The sequence below is a fragment of the Astyanax mexicanus genome, chromosome 5 (assembly GCF_023375975.1).
Source record: "Astyanax mexicanus isolate ESR-SI-001 chromosome 5, AstMex3_surface, whole genome shotgun sequence".
Lineage (NCBI taxonomy): Eukaryota > Metazoa > Chordata > Actinopteri > Characiformes > Acestrorhamphidae > Astyanax > Astyanax mexicanus.
Genome location: NC_064412.1, coordinates 53,831,648 through 53,857,281, shown reverse-complemented (window position 1 = coordinate 53,857,281; position 25,634 = coordinate 53,831,648). Strand labels below are relative to the sequence as shown.

Below are 25,634 nucleotides of genomic sequence, written 5' to 3'. Positions count from 1 at the left end.
ACATGCAGAGGAAACAAAGCACTGCTGAGCACATATTTCCCTCTAACAGCTCTTTCCAGACCTTTTCTCCAATCTGTAATAATACAAACCACAACACATCTGTGAATACATTACCTTTGTTTGTATTAGTCCACTGTGTGTTTGTAAGCTGACCTAGATCTGATGGGATTAATTAGTTAAAAGTGAGTGGTTTATTAATCATAAAGTAAAATAAAATGATAAACAGTTCCCAATTAAACATGGACTAGAGTTTAGGTCATAAGATGCCAGATGTTAGAATTGGGTCAGTATCTAAACCAGACTTTTATTACTCAGTACAGTAAATGTAAATGGATGCAGATGTGGGCTATAGATAGCGTGTTGACGTTTACAGTGCAGCAGCCAGTGTGATCTTGCATGCAGAAAGAACTCAAAAGTTGAATCAGTCGTCTGCACGCTAGCCTCTCAAACATGGCTGTAGATGCAGGTGGTTAACATCAGGACATGGAAATCACAGTCAAACAGGCCGACATACTGTCATGATGACTGACTAAAGCAATGTACAAGACACAGAGATAATAGCTGATCAGTTGATCGAAAAGAATAATAGATATATAACAGGCTTCATTTGTTTTTTTGGTCCAAACCAAAGTAGCAGGTGTGAAAAGGGCTGAGATCCACAGTCCAGTCCAAAGAACCAGAATTTGGTCCAACCAAAAGAGTTGTTCTTGGTCCAGATCTACTGGACCATGATCCAGTTCATCTGCAGTGTGAAAACACTTTTCTAGATGAGTCAGACTTTCAGATAAAAAAAAAGGTTTTATGGCAAAATATGGAGACAGACGCTTAAGACTGGGAATTCCTTTATTTACTATAACAGTAGATTAACCCCTGTTTTTAAACAGAAATAAAATGAACCTGAGGATAAGTTTTTACACTCATTTTGCTGGGGGGTAAATGAGTGTACATGAAGGGGAGTCAGATTCTGACAGAGAGCTAGAATTCAGCACAACACCTGGCAAAGGAACTCAAAGCCAAACTCATATCTAACATCCTACAAAACAATTAATTTAAAGTATTGGCTCTTCCAACCTAAGGCTAATGTGTTAGCTTAGTGCTTTTTGTGAGATACATTGACATGCCAAACGTAATGGGATAGCAGAATGCTAATTCATCATGAAGTGTTAACTCAAGGGACGGCTTAAGAACAACCACTCACACCTATATACAGATGTTTTAAGGTGTTATTGCTGGAGTTGCTTTTAGTTTCTACGGGACATATAGCACAACACCTGGCAAAGCAACTCAAAGCAGAACCAATTCATCATGAAGTGTTACCTCAAGGGACGGCTTGAGAACACTCACCCATACCTGTGTACGTAAGGGTTAAGGTGTTATTGCTGGAGATTGCTGCATTTAGCTACTATGGAATATGAAAAAGGTGTGGAACACAATTCTTGTTTCGATACCATGACAATGTGGCACGTCAGTGTTTTAATGTATTATAATGGAAAGTTACTCAATCGCAGAAAACTGGTTGGTGTGGTATAGTGGATAACACCACTACCTGCTAATGAGCTACTACATTATGGGAGAGACTGGGGTTCAGTTCTGAGTCTGGGTGACTGAATGCTGCACTACACCAATAAGAGTCCTTGGGCAAGACTCCTAACACAATATTGGTTCACCTCTGTAATAGGAATAACAATTTAAGTCACTTTGGATAAAAGTGTCAGCTAAATGTCATAAATGTAAATGTAAAACGGAAATGTAAAAAAAACGCGTACAGCCTTGATAAACCTCAGAAGAAGCTAAGCTCACTACACTATTGCTGAACACATTTAGAAACAGCCTCATCATGCTACTGACTGGTATCTGAAGAAAAAATTTAAGATAGTGTTGCTTTTACCTCCATTCTCTTTCTCTCTCTTTCTTTCTCAAAAGTCTTACATTACTCACACCTGACTCTGGTGCCATAAATCGCTCTCGGTTTCCAGTTTAAAGATAAAAATCTTTGTGTAAATCACCTGTATAGCGACTCTTACCTGTATTTGATCTGTTCGACAACACTGTGGAGAGAGCTGTTGGATTTTACCACTACAGCTTGAGTGTAGGTTTCCTTTGTTCTTGGAAAGTAACGTGTAATGGCTGACTCAGTACATCTGCAAGTCGTCAGTGTTTGGTCATGCGGACTCTGTTTTCTTTCTGGAATAACCAGGTGCTTTCATTTCCCCTTTTCCCTTTTCTTTCTGCACACTGTAAATATTCTTTACTGGAGAAGTTGTTCTAAGAACAACCAGGATAACTGGAAACAGGAAACTGTGCAGATGCGGAGCTAACAGTGATGCTAACGGCACAACTACAATGCTAACAGCAACGATTAGTCGATATAATCGACAATGTCAATGATTTAAATTGGCCTAGCTAAAAATTAGAAATACATTTATTTAATAAAAAATGAAATATCCTTGTTTGTTTATCTGTATTAATATTTATGTTTCTATTCTATTCTTTTTAGACGGCGTTGGTGGAAGAAGCAGTAAGTAGAGTTTTGAACTACAGATAAATACGAGTGTATTAAATTAGAAATGTCAGAGTAAATCATCCTGTGAGCCATTGTGTGTGTTTGCAGTGTCCGCTGGATAAAAGATGTGTGTGTGAGAAAGGAGAGAGAGGACCCACTGGCCCTGCTGTGAGTACCAACATTTTTCACAGGATTCCTATAAACTCACTGACCTACACTCACTGGCTACACATTTCTCAGACTTCAGAGCAACAGGAGGCAAAATCCAGAAATAGTATAATGTATAATGTGAGTATATGATATCAAACTTGTAAATGAGCAATACATGCATTGTAATTTTAGGATCAACATTAAAATCATAGCTACAATTATATATAAAGTCTACTGGGCTTATAGTTACTACTGTGCTAATTGCTGCGGCCTAATACACCCAGAAAACATTCCAAATGATGAGTGATAAATCATCTACACTTACAGGATTTTGTTTCTTGAGCCGTTTTCCAGTCTCTCACTCTCACGCAGGGTGAGATAATTGAGTGAGTGTGATTTCAGCTTTCAGCACTTGCCTCAAGCATGGGGACTCCAGACACGATTAACAGCAAGCTAAAACACATTCACAGAATTCTTTACTTTCTGCTTAAAGGTCAGGACATTTATTCTATACAGGTTTGTATCAGGACAGCTGGGAAAATAGAAAAATTCTCTTAGAAAAAAGGGGGTTAATTATCTATACATATATCTTATTGCTTAACTTACCTTTCTGTGTTCCACTGAACTGGAATACAAGATTGCTAAACAGTTTTTACCCAAAATCCATCACCATATTGAACTCTGCCCTGAAACAGAACACATCACCGCCATGATCATGTATATAACTCTGCACTGGAGTGCACTTTACAGACAACTGTGCAATTTTTGTATGTGCATTTATATATTTTAAATATATATATACATTGAGCATCATCCCAGGGTATGCACCTGAATTTTGTTGTATGTAACATGCAATGAAAATAAATGTTTCAAATAGATGTAACTGGAACTCCTTAAAAAGTCAGATTACCTTCTCTTAAAAAACCCAAGACAGTAGTAAAAGCAGTTGTATTATACATTTTCATGTTTATAAATATTCATATAATATGTGTTTAAAAAAATACTCCATTACTCAATTACATTACAATATTCAATGCTTATAAATGTGTTATTAAGTCTCTATGTACATTAGATACCCTTCAAATGAAGTGTTACCACAGTTTCTGCTGTTTTATTTCCTATTTACTGTATTAATTTGTATTCATTGTCTCTCCCTCTCTCTGGCAGGGTAAAAAAGGTCGGCCTGGTGATGATGGAAGTCCAGGTGCAAAAGGACAGAAGGTCAGAATTGTACTTAATTACATTTTTACTTCTCTTGACGAGTGTAAACATCTCTCATACAGCTTTCTGCTTCCTGTAGGGAGAAAGCGGCCATCAAGGACTTCCAGGTCGAGAGGGGTCAGAGGTTAGCATGGGTGCTTTGTCTGTTTTAGCAACTGTGTTGTCTGACTGACATAGTTCTTTATTTCTGTGTAAAATAAAGATGATGTTATGCAAAAAATAAATAAATAAATAAATGATAATATATGTATGGTCTTAAAATGGACTTTTCACAAAAATGTCTTTGTTCTTTGATCACAGGGTAAATCTGGGTATAAAGGAGAGAAGGTAAGAGCTCACTCATAGGGTATTTTGGTAGTCTATTTATTATCGTGAGGCTTATTTTGATGTATCTCACTCTTTCTTTTTTATATTGCTGTCAGGGTGAGAGAGGAGAGTGTGGGATGCCTGGAACTAAAGGAGACAGAGTATGGATCATTTTATTCACTAACCAATATATGGATTCTTCTTTCTAAATATCTTTTCTGTATATAACTATATTAGTCAGCTGATATTTTATTTATTCCTGACAGGGTCCTGAGGGTCCAGTGGGCACTAGAGGAAGCCGAGGCTTGCAGGTATTATCCACGTTAATGTCAATGGTGAAAGACACCTTAAAAAAATCACCTTGACAAACTCAATAAATTTGGTGTTTATAGATATCTTGTTTTCAAAGATCTTGAATGATTATCCTGACTAGTCAAAAGCATCAGATTTACATAGCCCTGACATTATCTCAGCCAAATTAGCTTAGTTTAGTGTGCTGTCGAGTTCTACTAATCAATATGTGGTGGCTCATTGCTCTCAGACGCATTGTACAATCAGAGCTTACTAAAAAGGCAGCAAGGATCAACATAAGTGGCCATTTCCCCAGCAGAGAAATTACACATCATACTTAAAAACAGCATATCAGCTTTTTATGAAAAAAAACAAAAAACATTGTCCTCTAAAACACAAAAGGGACTTGAAATCTGCAATTAAAGCTTAGATGTTAAAATGAATAATGGGCACTAATTTGTTGACTGAAATTAATAATTTTTTTAAACACAGGGTGTGCCTGGACCTAACGGAGACATCGGCCCTGAGGGACCATCGGGGAAGAAAGTGAGTCACATGCAAAACCGATCCTTTTTAAGGTTGTCTACTACTTCCGGCGCCGACGCGAGTGGCTGCCTGTTCCAGTAGCTCCGTCTCTTTGTGTGTTTTTCTGAGTTTTTTTACGTTTATTTATCGTCTCTGTGCTCAAGAATTTCCCCCCGGGGATCAATAAAGTATCTATCTATCTATCTATCTATCTATCTATCTATCTATCTATCTATCTATCTATCTATCTATCTATCTATCTATCTATCTATCTATCTATCTATCTATCTATCTATCTATCTATCTATCTATCTATCTATCATTAGAACATTAATATAGCTGTTTCCGATCTGGTGTAGGATGAGCGCAGAGATTTCCCAAAACATGATGCTAAAGTTTCCATGTGATCAGGAGCCAGAAATGTGTTACAGGCAATGTGGGATCTGTCCATTCATAGCTCTAGAGAGATTTACATCATGTTTAGATGATTATACTGTGGTTGTGCTGTGTATATAGATTTAAATGCACTTCAAAAGAGTAGTGAATAGTGAAATAGGCTGTCTGGGACTAGTGTACTAGACTCAGATTACAGATTCAGATTATTTCACTATATACAATTAGTTTGGTACACTGTACAAACCAAGACATTGTTTAGTGCATTGTATAGATAAGTCTAAAGCACTATATGGACGTATATAGTATATATAGGCTAAAACTAGCAAACCATATATGCTGAATATATGCTGCAATATCTAGACTTGTAGGTAGAGGCTAGTGCACTGTATATGCTGGGATTTATACAATATATACACTGAATCTTGTGCACTAAATGCACGACTGAGACTGGTGCAGTATGTAGACTGTGAATGGTGCACTGTATAGACTTAATGCATGATTTAGTGCATGACTTTCATCCAGTAAACTAAACACAATGCATTTTATTGAAATCTGATTGGTGTGTAATCAGTAATTTGTGTTTGTAATTTGCACTCTGTAATGGTTTGACTTGGTGCCCACAATTCAATGTTTTCAGTGTAGATAACTTAAATGCTTGCAGCACAAAGTGACGCCACATTTAAACGCTGGAATGTTTGCTGTTAGGACATGATGTAAGCTTTACAGATGTACAGCTTTACAGCAAAGTAAAATAATCAATAATACAAAATGTGCTTTAAAACTTAGATATCTTACTCGCATTTAAAACTTCACACTGCAGCGCCCTCTTCTGGTTCACAACATTTTGCTGAGTGCAAACAGTGTCCAGTGTTCCACACTTTATTTCTGATTGAAAGCCCAGGAGGTCTTGTGCATTATATACAGTTGACTCAAGTCAATGTACACTATGTGACTAAACCTATTAGAACACCTGCTTTTGTTGTTTCTTCTGAAATCCAGAATTTAAAAAACAGTTTATCTTGATTTTGTTGGGTTTATTATGTGTGCTATGCAAAGAAAGACATTCTCCTAGATTTTGGAGCATTGCTGTGAGGATTTGATTGCATTCAGTGACAAGAGTTATTATCATTCTTCTCAACTCAACCCAAAAATACTGGATGGAGCACCATTATTCCAGAGAACACAGTTGCGCTGCTCCACAGCTCAAACAAGTTCATGTTTATCTGCTCTAGAGAATCCTATTCTATTGAGAATGCTTCTCTACAGGGACTAGACAAGCTGTATGTGTGTGTGTGTGTGTGTGTGTGTGTGCATTTGCAAATCTGTGTCAGCAATTATGCATTCGAAGAAATGTCTACAAACATGAGTTTTAACAGGAAAACAGGAGGCATAGTATTGGATCAAGTTTCAGTATTTTATTCAGCAGCATTTTATTATGTTCTGATAACTTATAGGCAAATTAGGTTATCAGCTCTGTGTGGGCTTGCAGTCAGAGTTACAGTGAAAACACTGCTAATGCTAATTACACAACACTCACAGAAACCCTGTCTGTAATTCTCCCTCTAGCTGTCTGTAATTCGTACTTAGGGAAAAGGAGCTCTGAGGAGAAAAGGAAAGCTTAATTATTTTTTTCAGGAATGTTCTTTTAGACCCTTAGCAGGCTGTTATGCATCAGGTGAGCAGTGGGCCACTGTCTGGACTTGCTAAAGATGATGGGATTCTCAGAAGATTATGAATGAGACTTGAGGTGATGGGGTTTACAGGAGTGTACAGTAGGGCAGTATTTACTGTAGGCTTAAAACATGATGTACAAAGATAAATATAAATGTTTTTTTTTTTACTTTGTATTGCTTTTGTTGTATTTTGCTGAAAGACAAAACAAAAAAAATATTAATGATTAATGTTAAAGCAGCAGTATGCAAAAGTTGACTTTTTTTTTTTGTTAATAAGCTCGCCCTACAGACGTGGAGTGCAATTCACTTTTACTCCATTTTACTGCTCTACTCTTACTTTACTATACTGTTCTGTACTCTACTCTACAGTAGTTCCAGGGCTTCCCAAGTTTGATTAATGTTAAAGCAGTATTATATAAAAATCATTTTTGCTTATATGCTCCTTCTACAACTCACTTTACACTACTCTACTCTACCCTATCCTTGCAAGGGGTGTCCTGCACATATTTTAACCCAGAGTGATAGAGACAGAGATGTATTTTAAAGCTGCTATTCTACAATATATTAAATATTGCTTATTATTCCTTTATTTGCTTAATTTTCAGTTATCATAGAATTATCTATAACAGCTTAACTTTCTTACTTTTAACAGCTTTCAACAAATGTGTATAAAATCTGTAGTCTTAGCATCATATTATAATCCTTTTTTATGTATCTCAAATAAAACAAATTTGTAACTATTTATTAAATTGTCAAAAATACTCTTCTGTGTGCTTCTGCTGTTTCTTTTGTGCTATTTCAGTGCTACAACAAAATAGATGCACAGAGCTTTTTTTTACAAGAATTGTAATATCTTGTAATGTAACATTGTGCACTCTCCTGTTTAATATCCAAGCAAAAAAAACTCTTATCACGAAATCAACTGATAAAACAGCTTTCAAAATACATTGTGCTTTACATTTCTAGAGGTGCAGAAAAGGGACAGGTAACAATTCCATTACTTTCAAGCACGAGTGGAAAAGTAAAGCTCCCAGAAAAGCCCATAACCTTTCTGTTGAGATGGTTATTACCTCAGTTACCCTCTCTGTGTAACTGCTATATGACTGGTGAAACTCAGGAAATGAATAAAACAGAAAGGAGTGTGATGAAAGAATGAGGAGTTATAAGAATAAGAAAAAAGAAAAATCTGCTTTCAGTTGTCTTGTCTAAATGTCATGTATGCATGTACTGTATATTTTGTGTTTTATGTTAAGGGGGAGAGAGGCCTACCTGGTCCAGCAGGAATTCAGGGTGAAACTGGAATTGGGATTCCTGGACCAAAGGTAAAAAAAAAAAAATCTAAACAGCAGTAAAATACTTAAATACTTATCATTAAAAAGGTATGGGGTTGGCAAAATTGCGGTTGAATATTTCAGAACACATATCTACTATAAAAAGATTTAAAATTATGTTTATTTCAAAATACATATAAAAAACATATTAAACAAATATGCAGCATATGCAGGAAATATGTGAATTATTAGTAAATATACATTTAAGGCAAAATTAACAAATGAACTAAAGCAGATGCTTTATATACTATATTTATTTAAAATGTATTGACTGGCTAATTCCAGATTTGTTATTTGTCTGTTTTGAAAATGTATTAGCTACATTTTTTAAATATATATATATATATATATATATATATTTAACAGTTACATGTTTTTGTAAATAACAAAGTTTTGGATAATTATATTGTGAATATAACATAATGACATTATTTTACATTTGTGTGTAGGGTGAGATGGGTCTTCAGGGCAGGATGGGACCTCCCGGACCTCCTGGGCTTGGTGAACCTGGCCTTCCAGTAATTATCCACACTGTTTTCTTTATTTATATATTTATATAATTAATGCATAATCTCGTGTGTATGATATTTTGTCTGATCTTGTTTGATATAAAGGGACCTCAGGGGGCACAGGGCGTACAGGGGGAAAGAGGGCTTGCAGGAGAGGGCTTTCCTGGACCAAAGGTACATGCATGTGCGTTTTACTGTCTCTCAGAATATTTTATGATTTCAGCAATTAAATTTTTGTGACATAATTTTAATATGGCACCACCAAACAGTGTAAAATTAAAAACTATCGGTGCACTTTTTAAGTTCTCACCGCCTCGTTTTAAATATCAGGGCCCTCAGAATTCTAGCAATGAGGTGTGGAGCTACTTTGATCCTGGTTAATGGTGTAAAAATAGTGATTTCTTTGCATGGGCAGCGCTATGCAAATGCTCTAAATTAGGATATATTGAGCAAAGAACAAAACATTAACATGCCCCTTTTTTATTTGTGCTGATTAAAATGGATTGTGGGCAATATTAAAAAAAAAGAAATAGTCATAACTAATAAATAACTAATAAGTGTTTCAATTTCAAATCATAAGCCCAATTTTAATGTTATCTTCTGGAATACAAACTGAGTAGCTCTTTTTATTAGCCTGAATGCTTATTTCTCTCTCACCTGTAGCCTTGGAGCTGTTGTTAGCAGTATAGGTGAGGAATGTTACATGTAAGAACAGCGATTTTTAGATTTCCCTCACAACCAAAACAAACACTAAAACGTGAGAGCTAAAGAACTTTCCACCCACAATCTGTAGTTATGGGTTATGAATGTACTTGTAAAAGCAGAGGAGGGATTAATAGTAATGCTCTCTGTTTGAACTGATAAATGTCTGGCACTGTGTTGGGACAAGCTCAGATTAGCCACTAAACACTTCCTGAAATATTCTTTACTGAAAGTATACCTGTGATGTATGTAAACATCCACAGAACTGGTAATAAATGTGATGGAATCAGTTTTAATTGTGATATGATCATTGTAGGTTGTTGGAATACTGGTGTAATTACGTAAAATGGCATTGTTACATTAAAAATGTTATCTGATTACTAATTTCCACTATTAAAAGTAACTTCGTTTTTTAATGGATTACTTTTTTTTAAGTTACTTTATTAGTTACATTGAGCAGCTGCCAAAAATGTGTGTGTGTGTGTGTGTGTGTGTGTGTAAGGTGAAGAGAAAGTGGGGCTAATTGTGTGAGTGTGTGTGTTCATCCCTGATCCCCTGATGCTAGTTTTATCCTGTTAGCTTGTTAGCTTGCTAGCTTGTTGTTATTTTGGTGTGGCTGCGGCCGACAGCAACCATTGTAAACTCCAGCAATAAAGCAATGATTCTACTTATGTATCGTGTGTATCTAGTAATAGTAATGCACAGTGACTTGGATAAGTAACCTTAATCTGATTACTGAGTTGGTCAGATTAGTTTATTAAGTAATGCTGGTGGGCAGAGGAGCTTTTCGGTTAGAAACATCTTGTTGATGAACGAGGTCAACGAAGTATAGTCAGACTAAGCTGAGGCTACAATGGGCACAGTTTTACCAAAACTGCACAGCTGGTAGCTGGAGAACCGTAACCTGGTCTGATAAATATTGAATTCTGCTGAGGAGCACAAATGTAGGGTCAGAATTTGGCACCAACAGAATGAATCCATAAACTTACCCTGCCTTGTGTCAACTGGTTTAACGGTTTTGGAAATGTTTCTTGGCACACAAATGGTCATCATGCTCTCTCTGAGTGGGTAGATGGCGCTCTCTCACTTTATCATTACCATTGTGATGGTGGCTTTCCTCTGAGTGTACTGATTTCCCAATGATGCTGCTTCAATGGCAGTTTAAAAAGAGTGGTGGCTGGCTTCACATGTATTAGAGGAGGCATGTGCTAGAATCCTAATGATTGGGTGAGGTAATTGGCCTTCCTAATTGGCTACAAAGTTAAAAGTATAAATGTGTCATTTGGTCATTCTTTTTATTCTTAGTTAAACTTTGAATCAGTCGACACACAGTGATGGAGTGATGCAAGGTCAGGGTCTTGATTTTTTACTTGTTTGATTATTATTATTTTTTTTTTTTTTACAGGGAGAGAGAGGCCCTGAGGGGCCAAGAGGAACAAGGGGCCCAATAGGACTTGGCATCAAAGGAGACAAGGTAACATACAATATACAGCCATAATGAGTGGTTTTACCGATTGCTGACATAGATGTGCAAATGCACAACCAGCTTATCTAGTTCGTGTAGAGAATTTAATAGAGTAATAGAGAATGTCATTGGAATAGGGGTATTTTGGAGTAGTGGAAGTGTATTCTGTGGAATAGTGGTTCTCTATCCTGTGTTTTTAGGATTAGTAGATGAGTTGGGAATGAGGTAGGGTGGTGATCATCCAACATCCTGACCTCACTAATGAAACGTACAGCAAAAATCTAGTAAAAAGTATTGCCGGGCCATTAGAGACAGTTACTCCAACAAAAGCATGATGAACTCTGAATTTCTAAATATCTAAATACAATTGATTTTGGATGAAACAATAAATAAGCAGCTGTTCTAATTCTTCTGTTCATATATTGTCTTTCTTCTTAAACAGTTTTCAACTCTTTGAATCATTTAATTGCAGTGATGTGTTGAAATCATCTTACCATGACATATATGGAGGCTTTTCTCTGTCAGTGTTTTGCTGAAAGCACTGCATGACAAGCCACAACCTGTGTGCTGCAGATTATCCAAACCTGCTGCCAAAATCATATACAAACACTGTGACACCTAGCAGCTCATTTTAGGACTTACAACTGCTTTGAATGTGTGCCAGAGACACATTTTTTACTACTTAGTTACATACTTTTTAGGGATGCTCCAAAATAAAGGGATAAATACCTAACATTTACAGGTTTTCATAAAATTTGCCACTTTAATCACTATTAAATAAATGCATTTATTGAATCAGTGCCATATTAAAAAATAACTTAAATTCATATAGGACATTTATTGTGTTGCTGGCTGGATGTCCATTTCAGAAATGTAACATCCCATATGTTAGTTTACAGAGTTGTTGTAGAGTTGTTGTCCCTGTTTAGGCACCTAAGATTCATAGTTAAGTTCCCAGCATGAAAAAAATGGTTTATTTTTGTGCTATAATGAGATTGCATGTAAAGTATATGTGTTTATTTAGGGTGATTTTGGACCTCCTGGTTTACCTGGACCAATCGGGCTTCCTGGACTCGGCATACAGGGCGAAAAGGTGCTGTAAACTTAGCAGTTTAACAATACCATGGCAACCACCTAGGATACCATAGAAAACACCTTGCAACACCATAGCAAACTCAAAGCAACTGCTCAGCAACTTCAGAGCAACAAACTGTGATATAAATAAAAAATATATGTATCTAAAATATAATACCAATGTAACACCATAGCAAACATCTACCAACCATTTAACAAGAGCATAGCAAACATATATACACCATTTAGCAACGTCATGGCAACAGTATTCTTATGGGTATACATACACTTAAAAAATGTACTTTTTATGATTTCTCTATAGTTTTAAAATGCACCAGTAAGACTGTAGTGCACAAGCATATTATGAAACTTTATTAGATATGTGCATGATATATGAATATTTATATATATAAAACAAAATATGCTGGTTTGATTACTGATTATAGTTTTGGTGTTGTTTTTTTGTACAGGGAGTGGAGGGGCCACGTGGGCCCCCTGGGATCAGGGGTCTGCAAGGTGAAGGGTACCCAGGACCAAAGGTAAAAGCATCTGATCTCTTAAAATATATTAATGTAGTGAGAGTATAATTCATACTATTCTAGTTTGGTTGAGAATAGATCATTCCTGACCAGTGCTGAATGGGGAAGGGTGGCTAGTGGACAGTGAGGGTATATTAAAAGTGTGTAGGTGTGTTTGATTGTGTATCTATGTGTTATTTATGTTATAAAAGGGTGATCAAGGGTTACCCGGAGAGTCTGGAGTGCCAGGAGAGAGAGGAGCAGGAGAACCAGGGGCGAAGGTCAGACTGAGACCAATCTTAAAACTGAGTTTTATATAAAATGATTTGGCAGGTTATGTTTTCTTTGAGAGATCTTAGATAAAGGGTTCTTTGTTCTCTGCAGGGTGAACCAGGATCTCCTGGGTTGTCAGGGTTGCCAGGTTTACCTGGAGAAGATGGCGCTCCAGGGCAAAAGGTAAGAGTTGGCACTAAAAGATAAACAGACAGACAGAGAGACAGACTCAGGCATGTATACAGCTTTTTGATCAGAAGTTCGGTTTCCACGTAGCAACATTTATTTTTTATTTTTTTAGATTTTTTTTCCCACATAGGAATGAACAGGGTGCAAAAATGCTGGCACCCTGCAAATATCACAACAATACAAATAACGTAGAAACACCTAACCAATCACGTGGTGTACCACAGCAACCACTTGGCAACACTTTAATCACCACCTAGTAACTGCCTAGTAACCACCAAGCAGATCCCTATAGTGAGCACTAAACAACACCATAGCAATTACCTAAGATACCATATCATTCACCTTGTAACATTATATCACATCTAGCAACACCAAAACAACCACCATGAATACTGTAGCAATTACCTAGCAATTCTATAGAAGCCACCTAGCAAGACCATGGCAACCACCTTGCAACTACTTAGCAAATACAAAGGCACCACATAGGTTAGCAACACCATGGCAAACTCTCATCAACACCATAGAGACAGAAGCTGGCATATCATAGGAACCACCTAGCAACACAATCACAAACACCTAACAATCCCTTAGCAGCACCATAGCAACAATGTAAGATGTGTTAGCAGCCCCTTGGCATCAGTCTACTAATTGCTTAGAAATTGGAGCCATTTAAATGGGACATCCATACACACTTTCCTTGTTTTCAATTAGTTTTATTTATAATAACGTCACTACAGTACTAATCACATCAGAGGCTCTAAACAAAATCTACTTGCCACGATGTGTTATGTAAGCATTAGGTAAGAGTGTATGTTTGTGTATTTTAGGGGGAAGCTGGTGTTCAAGGCTTGAGAGGATCAGACGGAGCACCTGGTGTTGGTACACAGGGTGAAAAAGTAAGATTTATTTTTAGTTCTTTTTTTTCTAATTCTAACCATTTTCTTCCAATTTAGCTTGGCCATTACTGGTGATGCCACGACACAAGGAGAGTGAAGACTAGCAAATGCCTTCTCCGACACATATGAAGTCAGACTCTGACTGTTTCCGAACTATATTACTGATGTAGCTTTGCTGAGTAGCATCACAGTACGCTCAGAGAAAGTTGCAGCGACTCGCTTCTGATACATCAGCTCACAGACGCAATGTGCTGATCGACATCACCCTTTGGAGTGATCAGGGGAAAGAGCGTCATCTACCTACCCAGAGAGAGCATGCCCAATTGTGCTTTCTCAGGGCTCTGGCAGCTGAAGGCAAACAATCTTCTGATCATAGTAGCAGTACTTAGCCTGCTAGACCTTTCTGTAGGTACAGCTGAGCAGTTTAAAATCCTGTTTTCCACAGCTTCTTCGAAGATCAAGTCTGCTCTCTGGTTAGGGTATCTATAATCCAATTGTTAGAACATTGGCTGACTGATTAAAATCCATCTGAAATAGAACTACAGTCATATAAATGAGTAGGCTAAACTAAAAAGAGCATAAAAAGAGCATAAAAAGCATATTCCACACTGTTATGCATGTATTATACAGTTATAGATAATAAAATAAGTTTGATTGATGAGTAAACCAGTGCTTATTATGTGGTTTAGGGAGACCAAGGCCAGAGAGGAATCCGTGGCTTAGCTGGACCTCCAGGAATTGCTGGACCATCAGGATCAAAGGTGAGCAAAAATTACAGAATTTCAAATGGCTGTATGGTCAAAGAAAATGGACAAAAGGGATTAAAATGTGGTATGTTATTTTCAGTATCCACAGTCTCAGTCACTCCTGTAATTTAATTCATTTCTCTGAGCATGAATGTGCCTTTATCATGAATCACTTAATGCTTAAATATACAATATAAAGATGTTAAAACGTTTCTGTGTGCAGTATGAGGCTGTCCAGATAAACTTTTTGTTGGAACTAAGAACAATAGAGGTTAATTTACAATCTGTAAAGGACGTGATATGTCGTGAGTGGTCTTGTGTTTTGCCCTTTTGCAGGGTGAGCCAGGAGTGCCAGGGCGGCTGGGCTTACCGGGGCAACCGGGACGTTCACTACCAGGAATAAAGGTATTAATATTTATGGCTGTGTTCTGCAAAGCGATGCACAGCTGTACTGCTGTTCAGTGTATATTCCAATTCTTCTTCTTGAAGCTGAAAGCTCTGCATCTTTTTGTTATTTCAGCCATTTCTCATTTTCTGCAAATAAATGCTCTAAATGACAATTTTTATTTTATTTGGAATTTGGGAGAAATGTTGTTCGTAGTTTATTGAATAAAACAACAATGCTCATTTTACTCAAATATACACCTATAAATAGCAAAATCAGAGAAAAACTGATTCAGAAACTGAAGTGATCTCTTATTTTTTTCCTGAGCAGTATAATGCAAACAATACAATTAATTACTGATGTGTTTTACTTTTTTCATGACAGGGTGACATGGGTCCAGCAGGCCCTCCTGGCCCAGAGGGGGAAACAGGCTACGGACTACCTGGACCAAAGGTAAATGCTTCTGCTTTACATATCAGAATCAACCATCCTTCAGAATAGATTTTAATTTATATTACAGCATTTTTTTTTTCATTCTTGTTATCTCTTCCTGTTTTTTTTTTGTTTTTTTTTTCTCAGGGAGATCGTGGAGACCCAGGTCCTGCTGGTCCATTTGGGCCAAAAGGAGACGGCTATCCTGGTCCAGCTGTACGTTGGCCCACACCTCTGAGCTCTGTTCATTTTCCAGTGTGAAATATGTATGATTATATGATGTATCTGTGTGTTTATGTGTTCATTCATATTACTAACAGGGTCCTCCTGGACTTCCTGGGCTTCCCGGAGAGCCTGGTCCAGAAGGTTTGGGTATCCAAGGACCAAAGGTATCCACTTCATCCTGTCCTTCAGTGCATGTCTGAGTGAGGATGTGCTGTGGATAGATGTATAAGTGTGTATCTTTATCTTTTAGGGTGATATTGGGTTCAGGGGGTTGCCAGGGCCAGCAGGACCTCCAGGTGAAGGGCTACAAGGACCACAGGTAGGTCATGAAAAACACATACACACGTGGTGAAAAATGGTTGCTAAAATATCAGTGTAAAGTATATGGTTGCCATGTAAATGAAAACACTGTAAAAATCTTACATTTTGCAATACTGGCAAAAACGACAATGTGATAACAACAGTAGCACAAGTGTAGTCAACATGTTACTAACATAGTTGCAGGTGGCAATCTGCAGGTTCAAACGCAGACTAGCTAAATGAGTCCTCATGCAATTTGATTAAACTAGGTCTACATATTTGATGTTTAATGTTTATTAAGTTATCATTCTATTCACACCGTAGTCTGTCAAGTCAACATTACTTGCAAAATTTCAGCTTAATTGGAAGAACAGTTGCTGAGTCACAGTCATTTAGCATTAATAGCACCATACAAAATATGCACACCAAAATGTATTGACTAGCCCAAAAATTGTGTCTTAAATAAAACTGTTTTAAATTATGTTTCTATGAAGACAATATGTGAATGGTGGCCATTTTCCATTTTAAAAAATGTACATGCAAATTTAGGTGTAGTGTCTTGTCAATTTATTTTTAATGTTTTTAACGAAAACCCTAAAACTAGTTTGCGAAAGACATTTTTTGGATGTTATGCATTTAAGTAAACTATAAATGTAGATGAAGCTTCATATTCCAATTTGCTAATCACTTTGTCCTGAATTAAGCAACAGAAACAAAATTAGCTCTAAAACTGTGGGATTACACATTGACGTGTGCTTTAGTGCCACTTTATGACCAGCTAAACCGTGATCAAGCACAGAGAAGCTGGAGGGACTGCCACACTAAGACAGTTGTGACCATAAGTCACAAAATATATCAAGACTCACCCCATAAGCCATCATCCTCTACCGTTATCATCCTCTAATATCTAAAACATGACACTATATCCATGGTTAAAACAGACAACTCTATGTTTCGTATGCTGTCAAACAATCATATTGAACAAGCCAGTGATTGTGGTACATAACGATACTAATAGCTAAATGCTATTTATCCTAATAAATTGCCTTTTTAAAATCTAGGGTAACACAGGAAGACCAGGACCTCCAGGTGCCCCAGGACTACCAGGACAGGGAGTACAAGGACCAAAGGTAACACACACACATGCATGTATACATATACATGCACAATACATACATGTATTGTTGTTTGTACAAACTACGAACGTACACTGTGTCCAAATGTGTGTAGAGAATTTGTGAAGTACCCAAGTACCCTTGATTTTGAAGGAAACAATGAATAAGCTGTTGTCCCAACACTTCTGTCCATGTAGTGTTCTTCACTCATAAATTAAAACTATTTATGTTTTTTTTTTAGGGTGAGCACGGATCACAGGGCATGGCTGGACCTAGGGGACAACCAGGAGAAGGCTTCCCAGGGCCAAAGGTTAACGCTTTATTCCTTTTGTGTTAATGCAGAATATTTGAATTCTGTATGTACATTGTGTATGTGTTTAATTTTATAAAAATGTATAAACAGCCCCTTCCTCCTGTTTTTTATTTATTTATTTAGGGTGATCGTGGTGCTTCAGGGGAAAGAGGTATGAAGGGGGCCAAAGGTGACCTGGGTGATGCTGGTAATCCAGGCCAACCAGTAAGTTATGTTGCATTATGTTTACAAACATATTGCATCGATATGTGGCATTAAATATTAGTATTTTTCTTACAACAAGACCCTCTAAACTCCCTAAGATTCACCCTCCAGTTTAACTTAAATAAAGTTATTTTTTCATTACTCCATGTGGTGGCGCTATAATTAAATGTATAGGGTTAACCTGAGGTGAAGAGTATTGATTGTTAAATTCTGTGAAACTGACACCAATAAATAAATCACAATTCCTGGTATTTGACTATATAGGAGTGTTTTATCCTCAATAATACAGATAATGTGAATTATTAAAGAGAATAGCTTTGCGATATATCAAGTATCACAGTATTGTGATATCATTATCTTTATCATTATCTTGGAAACTGCAACCACTGGGGGTCAACATAACTTTCTAATAATATTTCTTAGGGCATTCATAAGGCACATGATATCTGCATAGCAGAGAGCGTTTTTTTTTTAACTAAATTATTTCTTCTTGTGGGCTCTCCCTGCAGTTGTAATGTATTTAAACACCACTGACAAATTCAAATTTATAGCCTGCTCTTTCTGTGCATTGCTATATATACACATGGATTTGTTGATAAGATAAGAGGTGCATAACCATCACTGTATGTACATAACAAATGTCTCATTTTCTTTTAGGGCAGACAGGGAACAAAAGGAGAATCAGGACTGACGGTGAGATTAATATCTTTTAAGAATATTATAAAAATATAAACAACACTTTCTAGAAACTCATAAACCCTTTTCAGTTATTTATAATAATACTTTTTTTTTTTTTTTTTTTTTAGAGAGAGGACATCATCCGAATGATAAAAGAGATCTGTGGTATGACTCCCTGCCTTCTCATGCTCTTAAATATACAATTACAGAATGGCTACAAATTAAATTTTAATCCTCATTTTAACTCTCTAACATCTAAAACTGGAATCTTCGTTTGCTGATATTTCAGGCTGTGGAATCAAATGTAAAGAGCGTCCCATGGAGCTTGTGTTTGTGATCGACAGCTCGGAAAGTGTTGGCCCGGAGAATTTTGAGATTATAAAGGATTTTGTGACGGCGCTGGTGGACAGGGTGACGGTGGGCCGCAATGCCACACGGATTGGACTCGTGCTCTACAGCCTGGAGGCCAGAGTGGAGTTTAACCTGGCCCGGTACACGAACAAACAGGACGTCAAACAGGCCGTTCGGAAAATGTCTTATATGGGTGAAGGTACATACACAGGCACTGCCATCCGAAAGGCTACACAGGAAGCTTTCTACAGTGCCCGGTCAGGGGTCAGCAAGGTGGTCATAGTTATTACAGACGGACAGACGGATAAACGGGATCCGGTGGTGCTGGAAATTGCAGTGAGAGAAGCCCATGCAGCCAACATTGAGATGTACGCTTTGGGAATTGTTAACACCAGTGATCCAACACAAGCAGAGTTCCTCAAAGAGCTGAATCTTATTGCCTCTCAGCCGGACAGTGAGCACACGTACCTGATAGATGACTTCAACACCCTGCCAGGTAAGTCACCTGCTTCCAAGAATAGGCTTAATTCCTGTTTGGGACATTTAAGACCTAGCAATTCTCAGTTTCTAAAGTTTCTTGTTTTCTGTCTGATAAGGTTGCGGCAATATCCACTTTTTAAAACCATCCAAAATATCCTCAAAATATAGTGTATTATGCTTTAACTTATGAATTTGTTTTCGACTTATGTGGCTTCTGTACTAATTCATCTTGTGGTATTGTAACACTGAAAAATGATCAAATACAAAGTTAATTTTTCATAGAGGCTAAGGCTGTAAGTTACAGGTTAAGTGAACATGTTTGCAAACCTTTAAATCTATCTTTCTATAAATGGTCTTCTAAAAGTCTTGACAACAGTAATTTCAGTAAAAAAGATATTTTGATGTATATAACAATATTTAAGATCTGTTGTCCATAAGAATAGACCATGAACCAGCTAATGAACAAGTTTATAAACCAATGAAACAGTAGCTTGTCCCCACCCACTGCAAAACACTGGGAAAACAGGAGTACTAGAGCCACTGAGGCAAAGGAACAGCTAACTAATTTTTACTAATTTAATGTGTTTTGGAACACGTTTTAGTCTTGTTTTTGTACTGTTTAGGGGTGGTTTATGGAATAAAAAGCTCAATATAAAATACAAATTTTAGTTTACACACAGGCTATAACTGCAATGGAAATATTTATTAGATAAAAAAAATATATATATATATATATATATTTTAGTTATTTGGATGTATTTGCTGTATAGATTTTATAGCAGAATATTAGAGTCTTCTTTTCTGTGCATTACATTACATTTTTATGTAAAATGCAATGCAATATGTAAATAATGCAAATAATGCAAATAATTCAGGTCTAAAAGGGTTAACAGGTTTTAGGGTTAAAAGATCAGTGAGTTTTCACAGTGCCCCATCCCAGAACTAATAATCCAACATCAGTATACACTTCACTAATACTCACTTAGCTTTAGATTTTAAATTAAATACATGATGAGCAGGTGTTTTCACATTTGCACATATAGGATCAGTTTTCCAGACAGGGATCAAGTCTAAAATAAATTTTCCTTTTAACGGAAAATCTCTATTTTGTATGCTTTTGTATGTGTAGTCTTAATCCCTGTTAGGGAAACTGCACCATTGATTAATTCAGAAATAAATACAGATGTTTAAGGATGTGCCTCACATTAAACTAGACAAACATCACACCTTTCTGTCTTCTTTGTTTTTTTTTAGCTTTGGAATCTAAACTGGTCAGTCAGTTCTGTGAGGACGAGAACGGAGCTTTGATCTTTAACCGCATTAATGGTAATGGATACGGTAACGGTAACGGCAATTACCCAAATGGATTTGGTTACAATGGCAACCGTATTAACGGTGCACACACTTATGGACTCATAAACAGTGGAACTCAGACTGGAACACACAGTGGAACTCATACTGGAGTACATAGTGGAACTCATACTGGAACACACAGTGGAACTCATACTGGGACACACAGTGGAACTCATACTGGGACACAAAGTGGAACTCATACTGGAACACAAAGTGGAACTCATACTGGAACACACACAGGAACTTATACACACTCAACACATACTGGCAGGGGAGACAGTCTGCCTGCGCCAGTCACTCCAGACGTAAGTATAGTATAGTATTGTGTGTGTGTGTGTTATACAAGTTATTGCTTTATTTTAAAGGGTTTTTTATTTTTGTGAATTTTTTAAGGTCACCCGAGGGCCAGACACCACACACACATACACACGCACCACTCCAGAGCGCAGTGGCAGTGTAGAGATCCTACCAGACAACAGAACATCTTCACACAGCAGACCATCTTCAGCAGGATCCACATCATCATCATCCTCATCATCATCTTCATCATCATCATCATCATCAACTGTGATAACATCCTCTGGTTCAGTGCAGTACATCCCTGCCCCTCGACCACCTCTACCAAAAGGTAAGTACCAACATATACAGACATATTTTAACACACTTTACTCCCTTACGTGCTTCAGTTTTGATTATGTTGTCAGTAGGAAGGTTCTGACACCTGAGTCAGTTGAGTTATTATGATTTATAATTTATTTTAATTATTAAGGGCCAGTATTAAGATTATCAAGCACTAACTTTTTATAAGAATATTTTTTCTAACCTAAAACACATCACTCTAGATCCTACTACTCCCCATTTGTAAAGTCAGATTTACAAGTCATATTAAAGTATTAAAGTTTACTATTAAAGCTGTAAGAGCAACATTTAACACAGAACATGCAAGCTTTCTGGAGAACCTGAAATATTCTGAAATATTCAAATTAAATAATGTAGCAAAATGTTCATATATAAAAAAAATTACATATTTAAAATTAAAATGTATATATCATTATGCAGTACTTTTTTTTCCTGATGTCCCATGTTGTCATTAAATGCAATATCTCAGCATGCTACACATAAAGAAGTAAGAACTAGTGTGACACTATGTCATTTATAGCACATGATATTTATGTAACAGACAAAGGCATTGGACTTGGCTGGTCTCTACAACAATTTTTGAGTCCATCTCACCCTGAGACCGAAATGAGACAGAGATGACAGTCTTTAGACTGGTCTTCAAGCCAAGACCAGACTCTAAGTACTACAACACCAGTAATAACATATCATATTGTGTCTCCTCTCTGGTCAGAAATCGTACCCCTGGACCCTCGCTGTGAGCTGACCCTAGACCAGGGTCCATGCCGTGAATATAATATCCGCTGGTATTACGACAAGCAGGCCAACGCCTGCGCCCAGTTCTGGTACGGAGGCTGTGATGGAAACCGGAACCGCTTTGATACAGAGGAAGAGTGTAAAAAGACCTGTGTGGTCTCACAAGCAGGTAATTACTCGCATTTAAACATACAGTCACAATTTTACCCTTAATCTTAAAAAAGTACACCATATAGTTGAATAAATGTCAGCATGCACGCACATCATAATCAAATTACTGAGTAATCCAATCATTGGGTTTACCTAAATTTGGTCAATGATTGGATTTTTGCTTTGTAACCAGCCAATAACTTCACAGAATAAGACACAACATAAAAATCATGTAAAAACTCAAAATTCACACTGAAATTTTATCACATCAAGCTTTAATATGAACATCATTTCAGTGTCACTCTATTTGTGGTACCATGCTCTTTTCTTTTACATGTGCAAATACTGATTATAATATTCACTCTGGTTCAGAGTGTACATGAAGTGAAAAAACACAATTACTGAACAGAATTTCAGCTCTCTTTATCTTATTTGTAATCTATTTATTTTTGTTATCCAGTTTTATAGAAACATTTGCAAAAAAAAAAGTGAACAGACATTGTTTTACTGTCCTTTTTTAATTCCCATCCAGGCTCTCCATATTTAATTTTTTTAATCGGATTTTTGTTTAACGAAAACTGCACCAATCTTACTTACTTGATGTAACTGGTTATCATCAGCATCTACAAATATACTGTATAATTCTCCCTGGTTTGTTCTCACAGGAGGATGATGAACACAGAAGATCTTTGTGATAGAAGATTGACTGTTGTTGGATTAGTATCTGTAATACCTCAACGATCGAGCTCACTGAGAAATGTGCACATAATTGCTGAAATACTGTATGTTGAGTATTTCATTGTACTGCATCAGTGACTTGCTGTGTAAATACTTAATTTTCTTTATTAGCCAATTTCAATTCAAGTATATTTTAGCTCCAGTTGTATTTGTTTTCCTGTTCCTATTCATTTCTAGTCCTTTTTTAGTGATGTATTCCACAACCCACTTGAAACAGTGAGACAGTGAATGTCAGAAGAGTTATTAAAAACCTGCTTCTTATTTGGGAATTGTTTAATTTATGGGGACAATGGTGTCCTTCATTGTCTTTATAATTGTGTCCTAATAGAAAGCAGCAAAAGCCTAATTTAAGAGCACAGAGTCAAGTGAAGGGTTCATCCTCACATATTCAATCCGCCCAGATCTCAGATGCTATGGATTGACTTGAAGAGAGATGTACTTCTAAAGCATCCAAGGGATATGAGAGAGCTAAAGCAGTTCTGCAGGAATAATGGGCAAAAATTTAACGAAGTGCAGATCTGATCCACAGCTACAGAAAGTGCCTGGTTGAGGTTATTCCTGCAATTTTTCCACCACCACTTTTAGTGTTGAATGAGTCATCAAAGACCTGCAACATCATATATATATATATATATATATATATATATATATATATATATATATATATATATATATATATATATATATATATATTATTTTATTTTAGCACATTATATCTGTCAATATCCTTAACTTGAATGATCAGTCCACATTTTATGAAAAATGTATGCATAAACACATGAAACTGCAAAGGATTCACATACATATTTTACTTTCCACTGTATATGGTTGGATATCCCCCCAATCTGCTTATTTTCAGAGCTTGAGCCCTCCCCGCACCAACCCTCTGACTCTTTAATGCAGTTAAATTAGTTTTACACATCAGAAACATCATATTTCCATATTATGTCCTCATTTGGAGATACTGCTGTATGCAATATTAGACTTAACTTTTGTACTGATCCAACCCTACAGTGCCTCTGTGTTTAGAACCAGGCCACTGACGAAGGGCTAAAGGACTAGTGCAATCCATCAACAGATAGGTTTGCTACAGTCTCTAAATGTACATCAGGATATAAACTGAACACTGATTGTTTGACGGGTGCATTATGTATTTAAGGCCATTACCTGATTTGTTGTGAACAGTTGCTATTGTATAATGAACACTGTCAATACTGCAATTTTATGTTTTTGATGTTAGGACATCCTTTGATATTTCTTTATAGGTTTTGTATCATTTTGTGTGTTGTAATCCAAGTTTAATATAGCATACTTTTTTATAAAATAAAAAATGTTACTGAAAAATTATGTTTTACCTTTTTGAACATTCTCAGCACAATGTAAAATAATTTGTCTGATGGCAGTTTAACTGAATATGCAGAATACCGCATGCCTGCCCATAATTAGGCACATGCTGCTGTTTTATGTTAGGTTTATCGGGTTAATTAGAGTTTAAGCACCAAAATAGTTTTTTTATATGACTGAAAATGGTTATTCTATGCCATCACTCTTTATTTTAAAAGAATGTATCTTGGGGTAGCGTAGGACAAGAACATTTAATAGCAACTCTAAATCAAAACGTTTGGACAGTATGATTTTTTTTCCCCCACTATAACGGTTAGTTGAGCCAGTTGGGTTATTTTGCCTGGTCATTTACATAGTGCTGGGCATAATCAAAAATTGGATAAAGTTGGGACAGTAGGTAAAATGCAAATAAACAAAATAAATGCAGTGTTTCTTGCATGTGGTTTGGATTTAATTTTTATCAATTCATAAAAATGCATATCAAAAGGTGATTGTAATCACGATTTGGTCAATAATGAGCAGATAAATTAGTAAAAATAACACAAACTCATACTGTTAAACAAGTGGTATATGATTCTCTGTTACAATTTTTTTTTATGTTTTGCAGGCCTAAAACACATATGCATTTGACATTGTATCCAGCATGCTGGAAATAACAGAGCAAAATAAACCAACAGGCTCAAACCAGCATTAGAGTAGGAAAAAAATAACCCAAAAGCTTTGTTCAGCTGTTGTAACTATTCATTTTGGTCAACAACAGCTTACTAAGCCAAGCTCACTGATTCACATGGTCAGTTTTTTACTGCGTCATCTGCTGTGTGCTGGCTAACAGACGACGCTCACTCACTTACTCTTACACTCCCCTATTGGCATCATTCTCTCTGTGATTGGGGGGGTGAGGTGGGTTGTGTGTGTGAGACAGAGTACCCCCCTCTGTCTTTCGCGCTTTTGACTTAAGTTACATATAACTACCACACACACACACACACACACACACACACACAGGCCTGTTTTAATTATAGTACTATCTCCAACACAACACACGACCCTCTCACTCTAAACTGTTTTCCATGAAATCATAAGATCAGATTCAAAATAAGACTGGAATCCGGCTTCTAAACCAGATTTGTGATTATTATAGTCTATATCAATCAAAGTTTATGATTTGGAAAGAAATATTTTAAATATTTGAGTGTCCTGTAAACTTTGAATATATTTGTGCCATAATTACAGTTCCTATAGATATGTAACATGAAGCATAGAAGCAAAGAACAATAATGAGGTTCCAGTGACTCTAAAACGCTTGATCAAGAGTGTGTGCATGTGTGTGTGTGTGTGGAGGGGGTGGGGAGGGTGGGGTTGGGTGCTGTCACCTGTTGTAGCAGCTGCTTCCCATCACTGTCACTCTGATCTTAGATGTGCTA

At 36.7% G+C, this 25,634-nt stretch overlaps 1 protein-coding gene across 1 annotated transcript in view; it reads left to right on the top strand.

Moving 5' to 3' along the window:
- Positions 1-24,210, top strand: part of col28a2b (collagen, type XXVIII, alpha 2b) — a 36,980-nt gene extending 12,770 nt beyond the window's left edge. Inside the window, exons 4-36 of the mRNA XM_007244151.4 lie at positions 2,498-2,518; positions 2,612-2,671; positions 3,821-3,874; positions 3,954-3,998; positions 4,175-4,201; positions 4,297-4,341; positions 4,447-4,491; positions 4,964-5,017; positions 8,319-8,387; positions 8,846-8,914; positions 9,011-9,079; positions 11,013-11,081; positions 12,097-12,165; positions 12,617-12,685; positions 12,877-12,945; positions 13,049-13,120; positions 13,954-14,022; positions 14,712-14,783; positions 15,105-15,173; positions 15,538-15,606; positions 15,733-15,801; positions 15,906-15,974; positions 16,061-16,129; positions 17,172-17,240; positions 17,467-17,535; positions 17,662-17,742; positions 18,400-18,435; positions 18,549-18,585; positions 18,710-19,267; positions 20,506-20,909; positions 20,998-21,232; positions 21,956-22,147; positions 22,794-24,210. Of these exons, the coding sequence (XP_007244213.3) occupies positions 2,498-2,518; positions 2,612-2,671; positions 3,821-3,874; positions 3,954-3,998; positions 4,175-4,201; positions 4,297-4,341; positions 4,447-4,491; positions 4,964-5,017; positions 8,319-8,387; positions 8,846-8,914; positions 9,011-9,079; positions 11,013-11,081; positions 12,097-12,165; positions 12,617-12,685; positions 12,877-12,945; positions 13,049-13,120; positions 13,954-14,022; positions 14,712-14,783; positions 15,105-15,173; positions 15,538-15,606; positions 15,733-15,801; positions 15,906-15,974; positions 16,061-16,129; positions 17,172-17,240; positions 17,467-17,535; positions 17,662-17,742; positions 18,400-18,435; positions 18,549-18,585; positions 18,710-19,267; positions 20,506-20,909; positions 20,998-21,232; positions 21,956-22,147; positions 22,794-22,801 (3,081 nt within the window). The 3' untranslated portion in view covers positions 22,802-24,210. The remainder of the gene's footprint in view (positions 1-2,497; positions 2,519-2,611; positions 2,672-3,820; positions 3,875-3,953; positions 3,999-4,174; positions 4,202-4,296; positions 4,342-4,446; positions 4,492-4,963; positions 5,018-8,318; positions 8,388-8,845; positions 8,915-9,010; positions 9,080-11,012; positions 11,082-12,096; positions 12,166-12,616; positions 12,686-12,876; positions 12,946-13,048; positions 13,121-13,953; positions 14,023-14,711; positions 14,784-15,104; positions 15,174-15,537; positions 15,607-15,732; positions 15,802-15,905; positions 15,975-16,060; positions 16,130-17,171; positions 17,241-17,466; positions 17,536-17,661; positions 17,743-18,399; positions 18,436-18,548; positions 18,586-18,709; positions 19,268-20,505; positions 20,910-20,997; positions 21,233-21,955; positions 22,148-22,793) is intronic.
- The last annotated feature ends 1,424 nt before the right edge of the window (positions 24,211-25,634 follow it).